Source organism: Symphodus melops (genome assembly GCF_947650265.1).
Source record: "Symphodus melops genome assembly, chromosome: 14".
Classification (NCBI taxonomy): domain Eukaryota; kingdom Metazoa; phylum Chordata; class Actinopteri; order Labriformes; family Labridae; genus Symphodus; species Symphodus melops.
The window spans coordinates 16,257,398-16,272,577 of NC_136704.1; the positions used below are offsets into that span (position 1 = coordinate 16,257,398).

Consider the following 15,180-nt stretch of genomic DNA (forward strand, 5'->3'; position numbering starts at 1 on the left):
GCTGGGAGGCACCACAGAAGAAGACGACGATGTATACATGTGACATCTGAGAGCTGCTTTAGCGTTGCCGGAGCAACAGGCACAATCCTTCCCCTTTGCTAAGGCTTTCAGCAGGCCTCCATCACACTTCCTCTCGCTTCACAGTTTTTTTTCTCTTAAGCTCTGTTAAATAGGAGGGAGACCCAAAATGTTCAGATGGGCTTAAGAATGAGGTAACACACAAAAACCAAAATATTGGCTTGTAAGCATTTACTACATTTATGATCAAAATGTTACATTAAGTAGCTTCATATATACATATTTACAGTTGTGTGTGAATAACTAAACAAAAATAATGGAAAAAAATGCACACAGTGTTCAAATGACATCTTTTAGGTAACAGCATCAAAAGGAGTAAGGCTACATTTGGCTCCTATGGTCTCCTATGTTGAACAAAAAAGTTGGTTTTGTAATTTTAAATGACCATGATTGGAATTCTACATGTTTTAAGCAAACGCCTGGCATTTGATCATATCATCAAGTTCTAAATAGAGCAGCATCTTATCTCTATGCATTCAAAACTCACAGGCATGTTGCATTCATGGACCCGCCCCCCAATCAGTGCCACCAGGCAGAGTCCCTTAATTGTAAAGGGCAAAATACCTTCTGTGACATCACTGTTACAGGTTTGCACACCATTTAATCTCTTAAATCTAAAAAAGCAGCAAAGTCCAGAACACCTGATATGGTACAACAGGGATATTCAGGACTGTTTTTTTTTTCTATTTTAGAAGTTCCTCAATTCATCCATATTCTCCCCTAAAGCAGAAACACCAACATGAACTCTGCTTAGCCACCCAGGACAAAGACAAGGTCCTCTTAGTCGCCCTCGAAGGCCCCATTGGTGGCTCCCTGGCATTCACTCTTTTTCCGGCACTTTGACAGGATCCTGTGGAGCAAGCCTGGGGATCTGTGTGTAGATGGTTGGGAGGCCACCTCGGGCTGAGGCAGAGAGATCTGGGGCCTCCGCACCAGGAAGGGGCCCTCGCTCTGGCCCCCATCCATCCCCACTCCTCCTCCACCTCCTCTGCTCCCCCTCTTGTGTGCCTGCAGAATGTGTCCGCTGGGGGACAAAGAGGAAATAACAAACACAAAGGCCCTGTTTATTCCTCATGACCCAAATTCCAGCGTGAGCAGACAAGACAGGCACCGAGCTGTACAGAGGGCTCAGTGTGTGTGTGTGTGTGTGTGTGTGTGTGTGTGTGTGTGTGTGTGTGTGTGTGTGCAATGCATGTGTAAGTGTGTGTGTATACAATTTAAGATGCAGGCTGTCAAATAAACTCAAATAAACTACCCATGAACACAACATTTGCTGGAAAATTTAATCGATTGCTGACATAAAGATTTAAAAATCTGCAAACTGCCACAAAATTATTTTTTAAATTGAAAACTACAAAGTATTTGTTTTCCCCTAATGCTCATATTCTGACGCAATTCGATGCAAAGACTTGTGTGTGTGCGAACTCTCGCATGTATATGTATGGAGGGGGGGTTAGTAATCAGTGTGCTTTGTCAACTAATGAGGGATGAGAGGGGCCACCTGTTCAGGGGTGCTGGGTGGAGAGGAGAGATGAGATTTTGAGTTGGGGGATGTGTGGAGGTTCAGTGTTGGAACAGCTGCTGGGTGTTTGTGTGTGTGTGTGTGTGTGTGTGTGTGTGTGTGTGTGTATGTATTATATGTACACATGCACTTGTTAAGGGGTCGTGTGTTGTAGTTGGTATTGCTTCTTGAGGAGCTGTACACTTACTTTCCTTGTCTGCTGCATGAATCCATGTTGAAGGATGAGCTTCTCAGAGAGATACTGCGTCGAAGGGCTTTAGGGGGAAGGCTAATCTGAAAACAAAAGCGTGTCTGAGTTAAAAAGGTTACATGAGGTCCTGAAATAAACTTAACACTTTCTCCTTCACAGTCTTATAATTCTCTGCAAGTCCTTTAATTGTCAAGTAGACACCTCAAACTTTTTCTTCCCTTAATTTGACCTATATTTTCTTTTAGTTCACTTTTGTAATTAGACATTAGAAAAACCAACAAACATTTGATCTGTTTATTTGCAGAACTGAATCATTCCCAGCGTCTTTATAATCTCTCTGGCTTTAAAAAGAATTCATTAAGAATTTTTTTTTTCTAAAAATGAATCTCAAATCCATCAACGTAATGAAACACATACTGGACTGGACAAGTTTTTGTTTGACAGATGTTGTAAAGCATGATACATTACAAAATACCTTTTTAATGATGATCCATTCCTTGTTGACAAAAAGCTACATAATAATATGACGCTGAATGTTAATTAGAAATGTTCTATTTCCAGCCAAAAAAGTGGGACAACACTGATGACATCACTGTGACATCATCAGATTTATTTTGTTTAATTGGAGAAACGGATTAGATTATACAGCAGGTTTTGAAAGCTGATTGGTACTCCCACAGGTGAGTTACCTGCATTTTATGTGCCACATGGAAGTATTTATGTGGAATTATAAAACAAGAGACTATTTGATTTTCATTTTGGAGGACAAAATCATCCGTAAATATTTTTTTTAGTTAGACGTCACTGCTTATTCGAAAGAGTTAATTGAGAGATTAGATGTGAATTGATCTTTAAATCCAACGCTGTTTTGAAGGAGCAGCGTAAAGACAGAACTGAGTACAATTTGTCCTCTGACATTTAGCAGCAGCGACAACACGGTCCAGTAATGCTGCATCGCTGAGCTCATTCAGGCAGCCAACCAACCTGGCTCAGCTCCATCACACAGGAGGCGGGGAAGTAGCCCCGCTGGCCATCCTGCAGGCGCCCAAACCACCTCTCTTCCTCATGTTTGGACAGAACCAGGATGACATCACCAGGAGTCAGCTCCAGCTCATCAGGCCAGTGGGGCCTGTATCTGTGCACCACTACCATCTAATGGACAGAGTGAGGATTACAATAAAATATGAGCTCTAATTCTGCATTTCATATTAAATATAGATAATGCACAGATTGCTGTATTTTTTATGTGCAGGTAAAAGGTACAGTTCCTATCTGTGTTCTCTGCACACTACACGTCACACTCAGTGAATGAAGAGGATTATGGTTCAAGACCCAGAGATTAACTGCTGGGTAGTGAGAAACCCTAAATCTGGTTGTACTCTTCATTATCTGTTCCTCCTAAACATGGTGTATGCTTATCAGAGGAGTTAGACAAATTAAAGTCATAATGGAGCCACAGAAAATTGATTTTACATAACATCAAGGTCACATCAATTATTCTCAAGTGCCATACATGTCCGTTCTGTGATGTTAAATAAGCAACCTACAGACAGAGATAAATGTTTCATCCTGCATGTTAGATCAGTGAATAAATAAATGAGAATGTTTGACTTGCCTTTTCAGCTTCTGTTCTGTATCGAGGCCTCGCTGTTTTCCATTAAGAGTGGAAAAGCATCAGCAAGAGTAATTAGAAATTTGTATAGCTGCAAGTTTGCTTATAGATCTCATAAAAATAAAAGCATGCACTCAAGTATAAAAAGAGTAAATGAACAGTAGAAAGTCAACAAAAATCCATTGCATCTTTTATGAATCATCTGTCACCGATTTCTTTGTCTGCCTAACAACGCATGTAATGTCATGCTACGCTACACTTCACTGCAAGCATGATTCCACTCACCTTGTGGAGCGAGGACGGTGGTGAAGACTTCAAAGTGTTCATTGCTGTGCATGTAGATGCGCTGCATCTTCAAGATCTGACAATCGCACACTGACCGCAGCTCCTGCACTCCCTCTGCACTACCTTTAAATAAATGCAGCTGACTAATCCACTGCAGCAAAGACTGGAGCAGGACACAAGGAATAACATGTCCTCTGAGGACAACACACACACACACACACACACAAGCATGCACAACACAAGACTAATGACCAATCAAATTTGAGTTTGTAGCAGAAAATGTTTAGATTTTATGAAGAACACTTTGGTTTTCTTGATTTTCAGGCTTTAATTTGAACCAGACAGCTTTTTTAAGCTCAGCAGTCTTCAGTTCAAAAATCAAGCTTGGCACCTCATCTTCATGCCAGTGTCTATTGATCTGTGACCATCTGGTCAAATGAGAAAGAAGTTTTGGGGGCTACTGCCACTGCTTGCCTGACATGGGAATTCACAATTTTACCACATCAACAGGAGCTTGATTGATTTTAGGTTATTGACTGTGTCCTATTTTCCAGTGGCCTGGGTGAGCAGGGACAAAGATGAATGGGCTTGGGACGGGGTTGGCGGACTGCTCAACAGATGGTGATTTTAACAACCCCCCCCCCCCCAATCACACACACACACACACACCCTTCCACTCTCTGTTGCAATTGAGCTTGGCTATAAGCTTTAGTCAGCGATTAAAAAGCATCCATCAATAACATGACAGTTCACTCTGGCAGATAGTCAGATCTGAACGATGGATGTTTGCTGCAGATCTCCAGCTATTGTAAAAGTTCTTTCTTATAAACCTTTACTGCTTAGGATAAAGATGCATTTTATTAACCGTCATCAATGTGAGCAGGAAATAAGGTTGGCATCCTGTAGAGGACGATGGATTAGCTGAGTGATCTGAAAGGGAGAAGTGTGTTTGTTCTGAAAGAGATAAGATAAGACCTGTAAAAGGATGAGGCAGATAATTAACCTCATTATCTCTCCTTAAAAACACTTGAATTGGTTGCAACCTTTCCGGCTCTCCTTCAATACAGGTCATTTCAAATATGTAAAGGTCAAAAACCATCAGTTGGAGTTCTGATAACAGAATACTGATCTTTATAAAAGTACTTTAATCAGATTTGTATGCACAGAAATGTTGTCTAAATGGATCAGTGATGCCGATTGTAGCTGTCGGTAACTCTTTTCACTGCTCCTTATTCAGTGTGATGCCTCCAGTCTAGACACCAAGGCCAGAGCAAAGCCCTTACATAACTAAAAAGCTAAGCAGCTTAGAAAGGAATGTGATGTTTACTTCGAGGAAGAAGAAAACTCACAAGGTCTGTCCACCTTTATATTTAAGCATTTTCCAAGGCAGCCAATAAAAGGCACCTAACATTGAGCTATACACGTTTTTATTAAATCACACTTGTTACATCATTCTTGATCACTCCATTTGTTTAATCTTTTAATGAAAAGCTTCCACTGACCTCAGTTTGGCTGAACTGTTTGCTGCTGCAGTAACATCTAGGGGAAATATTCATCACAATAGTTAATTGGATATATGTGAATTAAATCGGGGTTAAAACTTTAGACAGCGTTCAAGTGTGCAGACGCGTTTTGCCATCAGAGGGAAGTCTTTAACAGGTCAGGCACAATCAGAATTTCTTATTGGCAATCCAGATACACCATGAGTGCTTGCTAAAGTTAGCTCAGAGAGACTTTAATAGTGATTTACCTCTGGGAATATCTTTTTAACTGTTTCAATTAACTGACTTCTTCGATCAAAAAAATTCAGATCTGATTGCAGATTCTGATTCAATCATATCTGAAAGCATTAATGTTCACTGAAAGGAAGCTGACACAATGAAGATGTCTTCTAATCATGTGACAAAGAAAAACGCTTTATACAAAAGATACTTTGAGATAACAGACACAAAGCTGTCTTTTTTTACCAATACAACTTGGCTCAATTTAATTTGACAATTTAAAGACTTGTAGTTCTAGTGTAAATTGTGGCATGTTATTTTAGACTCTGCAGCAGGCACTCACTACAGTTGACTTTTGTAGTAAGTGACAACCTGTAGTTCCTGCCAAGCAATCTAATTGGACCAGAGAGATCCCATTAGTACTGATATAGAAGCTCTCCTAACACTCTGTTTGTGCACGATTGAGTTGTTTGCCAGTTGAGCGACTTACTTGAGTTGAGCCAAGTATTAAAATATTTTCACTTAAGTTACAACAGTCTCTGAGGTAATTATGTCATTGTTTTAACAGCCGGTGTTTTGAAGTTCTTCAGAATTAAATATTTTATGAATAATGTGTAATATGAATTAAATAGAAACATAAACAGAACAATAATCACCTGTCTGTTTTTATTAATTTGAGTATTTTTTCCATTGATAATAAAAATATTAATCAGTTTTATTCCAAGAAGACTGGGACAGGCATCTACATGTTTGTTGATTATTAATAAACACAATGAAGTCCTGCAATGTGTCCCAACATGACACCCCACAGTCATTTCATTTGGCATCTTTTGAGTCCAGTCCAATGTTTTGATGCCGATGAGCAACAAAACACGTCCTGCATATTTACAGTCCTCAGCGCTTCCCAGGTTTTCCTCTCTTCGGCCCTCCAGCTTTACCTCCTTTTCCACCCTTTCCTTTTCCTTTGCCTTTTCCAGACATGTTTCCTTTGCGTCCTTTCTTTCCTGCTCCCTTCTTGTACTTAGCTGCGGCTTCCTCTCTGTCCTCCTCTCTCATCTGCTTATTCACAGCCTTGGTAATGTTCAGCTTTGGCTTCTTACTGTCCATTTGTTTCAGGAGCTCCAGCTGCTTGTTCTTCTCATTTGAAAAATCCCCAATCAGGGGTTCAAACTTCCTCCTCTTGCCTTGGTTCTTAGGGGCCTTCTCCTTAGGTAGGCGGTCCTGAAACCTCCCGACGGATGCTGTGGAGGTTTTGGCCACATTCACAGCCCGGGTCAGGTCGTCTTTGGACTGCTGGGCTACAGGGGTCAGACCCACTCCTGGGATTTTGACCTTTTGTGCCCTGGCGATGTTTTTCAGCCTGTTGAATTCATTTTTCGCCACTCTCTCCTTCTTTGCTTTGGCACGTTTGGCAAACTGGTCCTCATTGGGGTCTGCGGTTTCAGGTACCTCAATGAGCCAGTCCTTGGTGTCATCTTTGGCCCTCTTGTAGCCCCAACGCCTCCTCCACTCTTTAGCAGTTTCATCCCACACTAGGTTGGTCTTCTTTTTCTTCTGTATGCCCTTCAGCTTGGCGAACTCTTCCCATTTCGTGGGAGGTTTGGGCTTCGGAGGTGGTTTTTCTCGAGGCAAAGGTGTCACAGTGTCCGGTAGTTTGACCACTATCGCCTCCTGGACTCTCTCTGTGGGCTGTTTCCAGATTTCGTTGATGAGCAGCTGCGTGTTGTCACGCGCTAACGCCCGTAGGAACTCGTCTTTCTTCTGCTCTCTGAACTCACGCGCCTCGATGCGGTTTTTGTCACACGCTAACAGGTTTCCGATGTCAAACTCCAGGTCGAGCTCTTTGTGGACAGATATGCTTTTGAGTTTCTCTGCCTCCTCTTGCTCAGCTTTGGCCAGCAGCGCTTCCACACTGCACGCCGCCATGTTGAAGAAGAAGTGCCGTTAAATGTTCTCACACGTGCAAAAGAGAAAAACACATCGAATGACTTCCGGGTCACAGTTGAGGTGATGAAGTTCTGCCTGTCGCCACAAGAGGGCGACATTGTACAATCTATTTGATTTGTTTAGGTGTTTTTAGATTTTTAAGTATCACACGACAGAGATATTGCCCAAACCGGCTAATATGTTTTCTACATAAAGAAACAAATATTAAAATATAAAACAATGAAAATTAAGACAGTAACAACCATCATACAAACACTGGTATGTATGTCTTCAATAAACTTCAGAGTCTGTGCATACATACATTGACCCTGACCCTCACATGCGTGCATAATCAACCCATGATTTGTTTCTCTATCTGCCAGTTGTGATGGTTCAAAATCATTACAGATATACAGGGCTATGTGTACAATGAGACTCAATGTAGGCATAAAAATCCCTCAGCGAAATAAGAGAAATACCTTTCTGAAAATATAAATCTGTAACAGCTTGGTTTTGTGTGACGTTTCTCAATGTTACAAAGTTGTAAGAAAACCAGTTCTACAATTTTACATTAAATATTAATTCAGAACCTATATTGCTAACCTAGACCTAGATTACTACTCTTGATAGTTTCATCAATACCCAGCAAACACATACAGTTGGGGCCCACATGGGCCTCACTTGGGCTGGTTGGGCTTTGGATGGGCATGGGCTTAGAGTGGGCTTCGTTGTTGGGCCCCACATGGGCAGTAGGCAGGCAGTAGACCCTGTCAACACACCCATGCGGGGCCCATGTGGGTCAGATATGGGCTGGTGAATGGGCCCCATCTGGGCGGCCCAGCTGGGTCCCAGTTAATTTTGTCCGGGGGTTCCATGGTGGCCCTGTGTGGGCAAGCCCATATGGGCTCAAGGTGGGCATTACATGGGCCCTAGCTTAGACCCACATGGGCAACCCAGGTTTCTCCCATCTGGGGCCCAAACTAGCTGGGCCCCATGTGGGCTGATGGTACCCATAAAGGTAGTAACCCTTAGAATTATGGGCAAACAAAGGCTCTTTTTACACACTCGTGCAATACAGTTATTGTGTTCAATATTATAATAATAATAACAAAGAGACCAGTATTACAATAAATTCAGTTTTTTTTTTTTTCAAACAAAGATGAGACCTTGAATTAGTCATTTTCCACCTCAAAGTCCTTGTTGAGGTGTTGCCTGTGTTACGATTCACTGAATGGTCTTCGGATATTGGCAAGACACATGACGCATAATGTTAACTAATAATTTTAATTTTCCAAAGAACACAGAAGAGCAATGGGGTTTTTCCAAACCAAATAATTAATGATTCTTTGGAGGCCTTTAAACCTGAATATTTCCTCTACTAAAAGTTATGTCAGGCATTTTAGTCAAAGCATTATATCATAACAAATAAATTGACTTCATATTACTGTGAAGTTATGGAGTAGTATTGCAATTCTTAAAAGTGATAATCGTTCCTGCTCCAGCTTATATCCTCTCATACATCTAAAACCTTTATTTGTGTCCTCATCTAAACTGGAAGAGGAGGACAATGTGGGCCTTTAACGATTGACTGGTTGTAGCGACGATGGTATTATTATTTTGGGCTGAAGTAATTATATTCATCTCCACACTTGCCATGTGAATGCTAACAATGTGACAGGCCCAGAGATAAGGTCACAAGTGATGCTGTGTTTGGAGATGTGAAAAGAAAATGAGTAATTAGCGGCTCAATGTCCCCATCCTGAGTTGACAAAGGCTATAAGGTCCTCAGTGACGTGAATGTATATTGTCTAAAATCACCCAATTTAAACATAGGAGGCCACTTAGCTGCTGCTCCTCACTGCCTGTGTCATCCACTGTCTTCACAAGTGTTGAGGGTTTTTGCTGACTTTAAAACCCGTGTGAATTTGGCCAAACAGGATTACTTTTTCATGGATTCTTTTTTATCACAGCCAGGATGAAGTTCTTTATATGAGCTGTGACCATGGAGCAAAGCCATTGGCTCCTTTTGTAAATGAGCTTAAAGGATAAATATAAAAATAGTTCTCTCAATAACATATTGCTGCTTTCATGGGATAACTCTCTTTTCAGGTTTTGATATTTTCATTTGTTCACTATTTGTGGAACCGAATCCTCTTTGAAACCCCCCCCCCCACCCCGCCCACCAGATCCCGAAACAAATGCAGTTTTTGACTAAAAGGAAGTTTTTAATCTGTCAGTTGTCACCTGAGTTTACAGTGGAGCTGAAACAGAGTCAACTAAATAGTGGTGGACTTCATTTTAAGCTAAGCAATACCACATCGTATTCTCTATTTCAAAATCAATTAAAGTTTAAGCATTAAAATACAAATAGCGAAGTAACAGTTCTTGATTGCAGGGTTGACCCTTTTCAGAATTAAATTGTTGTCACACTAAATGATGCACTAATTTGACAGTATTATCACACAAAGCATTACCTGTTGTCCAGTTAAAGATCACTTTTAGTTTTTTAAACTGATATGTAGAGACATTAGTAAAACATACTGAAATATTAATTGATGTTTTTCATTTTGTATTTTTGTTCTGAAGGCTTTCAGTGATTTTGTTTGAAAGTAAATCATTTGCCTTAAAATTGTTGCAGAGAAGATATAAAAAAGTGTCAGAAACAAAAAAAAACAAACAAACAGCGATCATAAAGCCATCAAGGTCAGAACTATCCCACAGGGCAACAAAAAACTGAAAATATCAGGTCATCTAATGCAACATTTAAAACATGTCTATGCAATACTATTTCCCCTTGGGCTCTGTGTGATTTACCATGAATTACAATTTTGAAGTCTTCGTTTGTAATGTACTCTTTGCTCTGATTCATGTCAGCTATAACATGAAGCAAGATAGATTTTTGGCCTTGAAAACAGAGGTGATCATTGGATTTTCCCTTTGTGGTTGATTATAGTTAAAATAAACACTATAAAAATAGATACATTCCTAAAAATCTTGCTTATTCTGGAATGGATTGATCACGGCTTCACTTTGATTTTATTCACATGCGTCTTATGCAGCTGTATTTGCAATAGGCAATGTCCTTGAAGTGTTTGCGTTCACTCTTTATCTTATAAACCTCTCCCACACAAGAAAAACATCTTAAGGCACACTTCCTCGCACATGTTCAGTTACAACCTTAAACGGTTGCCATCCAGGTAATAGCCCTTGAATTTTCTTCCCAGACGTCATCAGTCAGTGTGAAAGAGGTCCTGAAATAACTGAGATATGATGACGACTATGAGACCTTTGCACATTCGTATGCTCTCTATGAATGAATGGTTCACTAAGCAGCAACAGACCCATAAGGATCTTCAGTTTGCTTTATGTAAATGACGACAAAGACCATTCATGTCTCATAATGTAGACTATTCATTGAATAAGTGCACATAAGTGGGCAAAATATTGCCTTTTTGTGACTTCTTTAAAGCGATCAGCTTTTTTCAGCCCAATGGTTTGTATTAGAAGTTATTGTAACATCTGCATGGGAGCAAAGACAACATAAGCTCTGTGATGATCTGTGGGCTCCCACTCATCGTCATCCTTAAACATCTGCTGACTGGTAGCCATCAAGATCCATGAATCATGAGAGGGAAAGATATGACGTTCATTGATGCAATAACAGGCTGGAGGCTTTAGATTTCTTTCTTTTCTTTCTTTCAAGAGTTGACCTCTTAGCCTCAAAGACAAGGTGCGAGTGCCAGAGGGCAAGACAAGGAAGGAGTGCAAACTAATCTCAGCACCATCCTGGCGTAAATGAGGCATGATTAGCTGATGACAGTTTGCTGTATTTATAGTCTCTGTATTATTACATAAAATGATTTGACCTGCTTGGCTGGATGAAAGAGAAGATGTTTTTTTACACATCCCTGCTGAGTTTGTGAAAGCTAGACTACTGGGTGAATCTGCTTCATATACAGGAAAAAATAAGTGACTCAAATGCAGAGGATGATTTTAAACGTTTAACAAATTTTTCACCACGGCTTTTAGAAATGTTCCCTGGACATACAGTGAGCTGTCGGTCTATCACTGTGGTAAATATTGCTAACAGCTTTACGAGACATGATTTCTCAGACTGGAATCAATGAAAAGTACTGCCTGTCCAAGTTAACACAAAGCTGCTCATGTAAATATAAAAAAAATCCACATGACTGCACTGTGGTCTGATAGGCTTAGGCACTTTTGCAGATTACAGTAACCACTTCCTGTGTCCGTGGCCAAAGTGTGATAAGCGTCCCCTGGTGAAGAGAGTTTAGTTGGTTGACAGTTGAGGTCGGAGCCTTTATCGATCTGCTGCCGGCGTTGGGACAGAAACACCATTTGGCTGTGTGCAATGCCTCACAGCTGCTAAACTACCATATGCTCCACATGTGATCTCATCTTGCACTCTGAGAAGGTCAAGCCAGAGGATAAACTGTGTTGTATGCTTTTTTTTTTGGGGGGGGGGGGGGGGGGGTTTAGGGGAAGACTAAGGGCATCATATTTTGAGGTGCCTGGGCTTAAAGGTATTACCAATCGAGTATACAAAAAAATGGACCACAAACACAACATTGACATTGGTTTGTTGACAGGTTTTTTTTTAAACGTCATCATAAGCATGGTACCACTGTCATGTTGGTTTTCTGGAGCCAAAAGTGACCATATTTGAATTAGAGAGTGTGTAGAGGAGGAGCAAGACCATGCAATATATATTACATATATTTATCAAACGTTAGTGTGAAAAAATTCCCAAAGAGCACAAACAACACAAAATGAGATTGATAAATTACATCACTTTGTTCATTGTAACGTGAAGCCTATGGGTATTTGTCTCAGTTTTGGCAACAGCCTCAAGTGGTCAATACAGGAACTGCAGTTTTTGGCACGTATAGACTGGCTTAATATGTTAATAGACAGATAACTTTATTAATCTTCATATGGAAATTGAATAACAGCAACAGAAATAGAATTAAACATTTCACAATAAGCACAAAAAGAATAAACAGGAAACAAATACAGGCATAAAAGCATTAAAATGTTACTCAAATACTGAGAGCAGCAGTTTGCAGTCAATCAGACATAGTTTAAAGGTTCTTGTGCAAGAGTTTAATTGCTAGCATCTCAAAAGGTTGTTGCATGGTATTACCCAGCTCCCTGAAGCCAGGTAACATCTGTTTGCAGGTGAGCAGGAAACCCAGCTGTCGTCTGCCGGAAGTGTGTCCAATTGACACAAGTGAAACAGTTCATCTGTTCCCCGAAACCTGGCTGGGTTCCTAGAACCAGCAGGACACAGAGGGAAGAGTCCTTGAGATATCATTCCAACCAAATTACCACAATATGTGTGTTAGGGGGTATATGGTCTTGCAAGTGAGTGCATGACACATGTCTGTGTGACAGTGTGTGAGCAGCAGTGGCTCCATGCTGGTTGTTGAACGCAGACAGAGCAGGTTAGTGCCTGGTGGCATGGCAACATCCAGAGGTCGTCCCTCAGTTTGGTATTCAGCAGCACTGCGGGGGCTTATTGCAATGACATCATTGGGTACGCCCTGTTCTCTGTTGAGCAAGGGCTTGCACAAAGTTCCTTTAAAACTTTGCAAGAGTGATGATGAAATGACTAAAACACTTTTGTCTCCTTCATCAACAGCTGACACTTGGTATTAATTATCTTTTTTCCCCACTAAAAATCATTTAGGATGTGGGATATAAACCTTTAAAGCATATTTGACCCATCCAATTACTATTTTAATCAGTATCAAATTCAGAGACGTTTACCATTAGAAGAATATCATGGTGTTAAAAAAGTAGAGTATGAGTAATAAACTATGAGGCAATAAAAAGATAATTGTAATAATATTTCTATTAATCTTCACATTAAAATTGTGATTTAGGCCTGTAAAATCTTGTTTTCCTTTTATTTTATTTTTTCTTAAAAAAAGAAAAGAAAAAAGTACTAAATAATAAACAAAACAAATGGCATCAGTTTTTAAGAGTTCTGAATTATTTACTGACAGCACATGATTCTCCAGAACATTTAGCTTTTTGTCTCATTTTCCATATTATTACCATACGGTAAATTGGTGAACTGTTTTACAGATTCTCAGGAAGTGTGGGAATTCTGCCAAGTAGTGGATTTAAAATGGGGTGTTAAATAGACTGTATTTTCTGTTTTATTGCAGTGGTCTTATGCAACTATAATAAAGCTATTAAGTAAAGTAGCTATTAAGTAGAGAGTTGTAACCTCCGTTTTTGAAGTGTGACCAAGGCAGAGGTGTAAATAACTGCTGTTCCTCAAGTGTCCACTTGAGGTTAGCAGCAAAGCTCAGTATGTTTCATTCATGCTCATTAAAAAATATATTTACAGCTAAAATTAATCTTTATATGAATACTCAAAAAGGTTATATGAGAGGTTCAAATTCTTGTGTTCAACATATGAAGCTACTCCCATCGGCCAGTTAGCTAAAGGTTGTAAATTATTTAAACATCAAACAGCTAGCATGACTCAAAGCCTCTGAAGCTGATTGCAGACTGCATATCACCACAAATGTGGTTTGTTTGACCATGCAGTAAAGAGGCAATGGGACCGTGGGATCTGCAACCTGTAAACTTCACTAAAACCACGTTTTCAGTAATATTCTTTGGTTTTAAGGCTTACAAATTATTTTTTATTTGAAGTAGTACACAGCCTTTTTTATTTTTGTTCTGAGTTTAGCTAATGTTCATCATCATCATGATTTCTTTTTAAATAAACAGACATGAAAGTGGTGTCTTTTTATTAGCGCTGGAAGAAAGCAAATAAGTACCTCAATTTGTCAAATGGTTCCATTAAATTGGACCCAAATTACTACTTACATGAGCAATGCAGAGGCATGGTGGTTAAATTTGTGCTGTAACAGATTTTCTCAAGTCTTTCGCCTCATAATCATATTAAATCTCCTCCAGGCCTCATGACTTGTGGAGTTTCTTAAAATAGCTTGTCATCTTCATTAACAGCCTGCGGTACTTTTCACACACTTCTAATCAGATGTAACAAAACACACAAGATGACACACACGCACACGCACACACACGCACACACGCGCGCACACACACACACACACACACACACACACATACACACACACACACACACACACACACACACACACACACACACACACACACACACACAAAGAGACAGAGGGGAGAAAACACCAACTTTTGCCAAAACTGCCACCTTGTGCCACTCAGCCCTTCGGGTCCAGCCAAAGAAATCCTCGTTGAAGGTTTGGTGCAGCTTCAATAATGAGGGGGCTCAGTGCTAGGCCCTTACTTGATCCAGGGCCCTCATTGATCCATTGTTAATTAGTCCGTAGGTGCACATTGGCGCATAATTAGACTGATACTGAGCTTAATTAATGCAGACAAGAACTAATTCCTCTGGGGAATTGTTCACTGCAGGGAGAAGGAAGAATTTAACCAAACAGACAATATTTGAGGGAAAACTGTACACTTAATTCATAAATGGCAGCTCGGCAAGGTGCATACATATATTGTAGCATATAGCTCTGATTTTAATGCAATTTAATGAGCCCTTATCATTCTGTGTGAAGTGTGCTTCATGAAAAGAGAGCAAGCTGTCCTGATGACGTCCCCTTCCCATGCTATATCAAAGATAAGAAGGCTTTTAGCTGCTAAGTGCTCCTCAAATTGATGCCAGCTGATTTGATGGCAATGGACCATGGGGAATGTTAAGAAAAAAGTAATAGTGAAAGAAATTGTTTTATACAAAACAGGCGTTCTGACTGACAAATTGGCAGTGCTGTCATCTCTCTCTGGTGGGCAGCAGGTC

The 15,180-nt window shown here is 40.2% G+C and overlaps 2 protein-coding genes across 2 annotated transcripts; both read right to left on the reverse strand.

Annotated features, from left to right (window-relative positions):
• Window positions 1-234: 234 nt before the first annotated feature.
• LOC306834941 (uncharacterized protein) lies at window positions 235-3,999 on the reverse strand. The gene is made up of 5 exons (XM_079361277.1): window positions 3,688-3,999; window positions 3,406-3,437; window positions 2,775-2,942; window positions 1,788-1,873; window positions 235-1,102 (listed from the first exon to the last, which is right to left on the reverse strand). Exons 1-5 carry the CDS (start codon window positions 3,752-3,754, stop codon window positions 859-861), a joined length of 597 nt encoding a protein of 198 aa, XP_079217403.1. The 5' UTR covers window positions 3,755-3,999; the 3' UTR covers window positions 235-858.
• A 2,056-nt stretch (window positions 4,000-6,055) lies between these two features.
• rrs1 (ribosome biogenesis regulator 1 homolog) lies at window positions 6,056-7,405 on the reverse strand. Its single transcript, XM_079361263.1, has one exon. The coding sequence runs from the start codon at window positions 7,332-7,334 to the stop codon at window positions 6,303-6,305; it is 1,032 nt and encodes a 343-aa protein (XP_079217389.1). The 5' UTR covers window positions 7,335-7,405; the 3' UTR covers window positions 6,056-6,302.
• Between the last annotated feature and the right edge of the window lie 7,775 nt (window positions 7,406-15,180).

Coding starts and splice junctions, on each gene's coding strand:
- LOC306834941 (XM_079361277.1), bottom strand. CDS start 3,754: ATGCAGCGCATCTACATGCACAGCAATGAACACTTTGAAGTCTTCACC. Junction 3,438..3,687: donor CACCGTCCTCGCTCCACAAG/GTGAGTGGAATC, acceptor AATGGAAAACAG/CGAGGCCTCGATACAGAACA. Junction 1,874..2,774: donor GTGTGATGGAGCTGAGCCAG/GTTGGTTGGCTG, acceptor TTTTGTTTTCAG/ATTAGCCTTCCCCCTAAAGC.
- rrs1 (XM_079361263.1), bottom strand. CDS start 7,334: ATGGCGGCGTGCAGTGTGGAAGCGCTGCTGGCCAAAGCTGAGCAAGAG.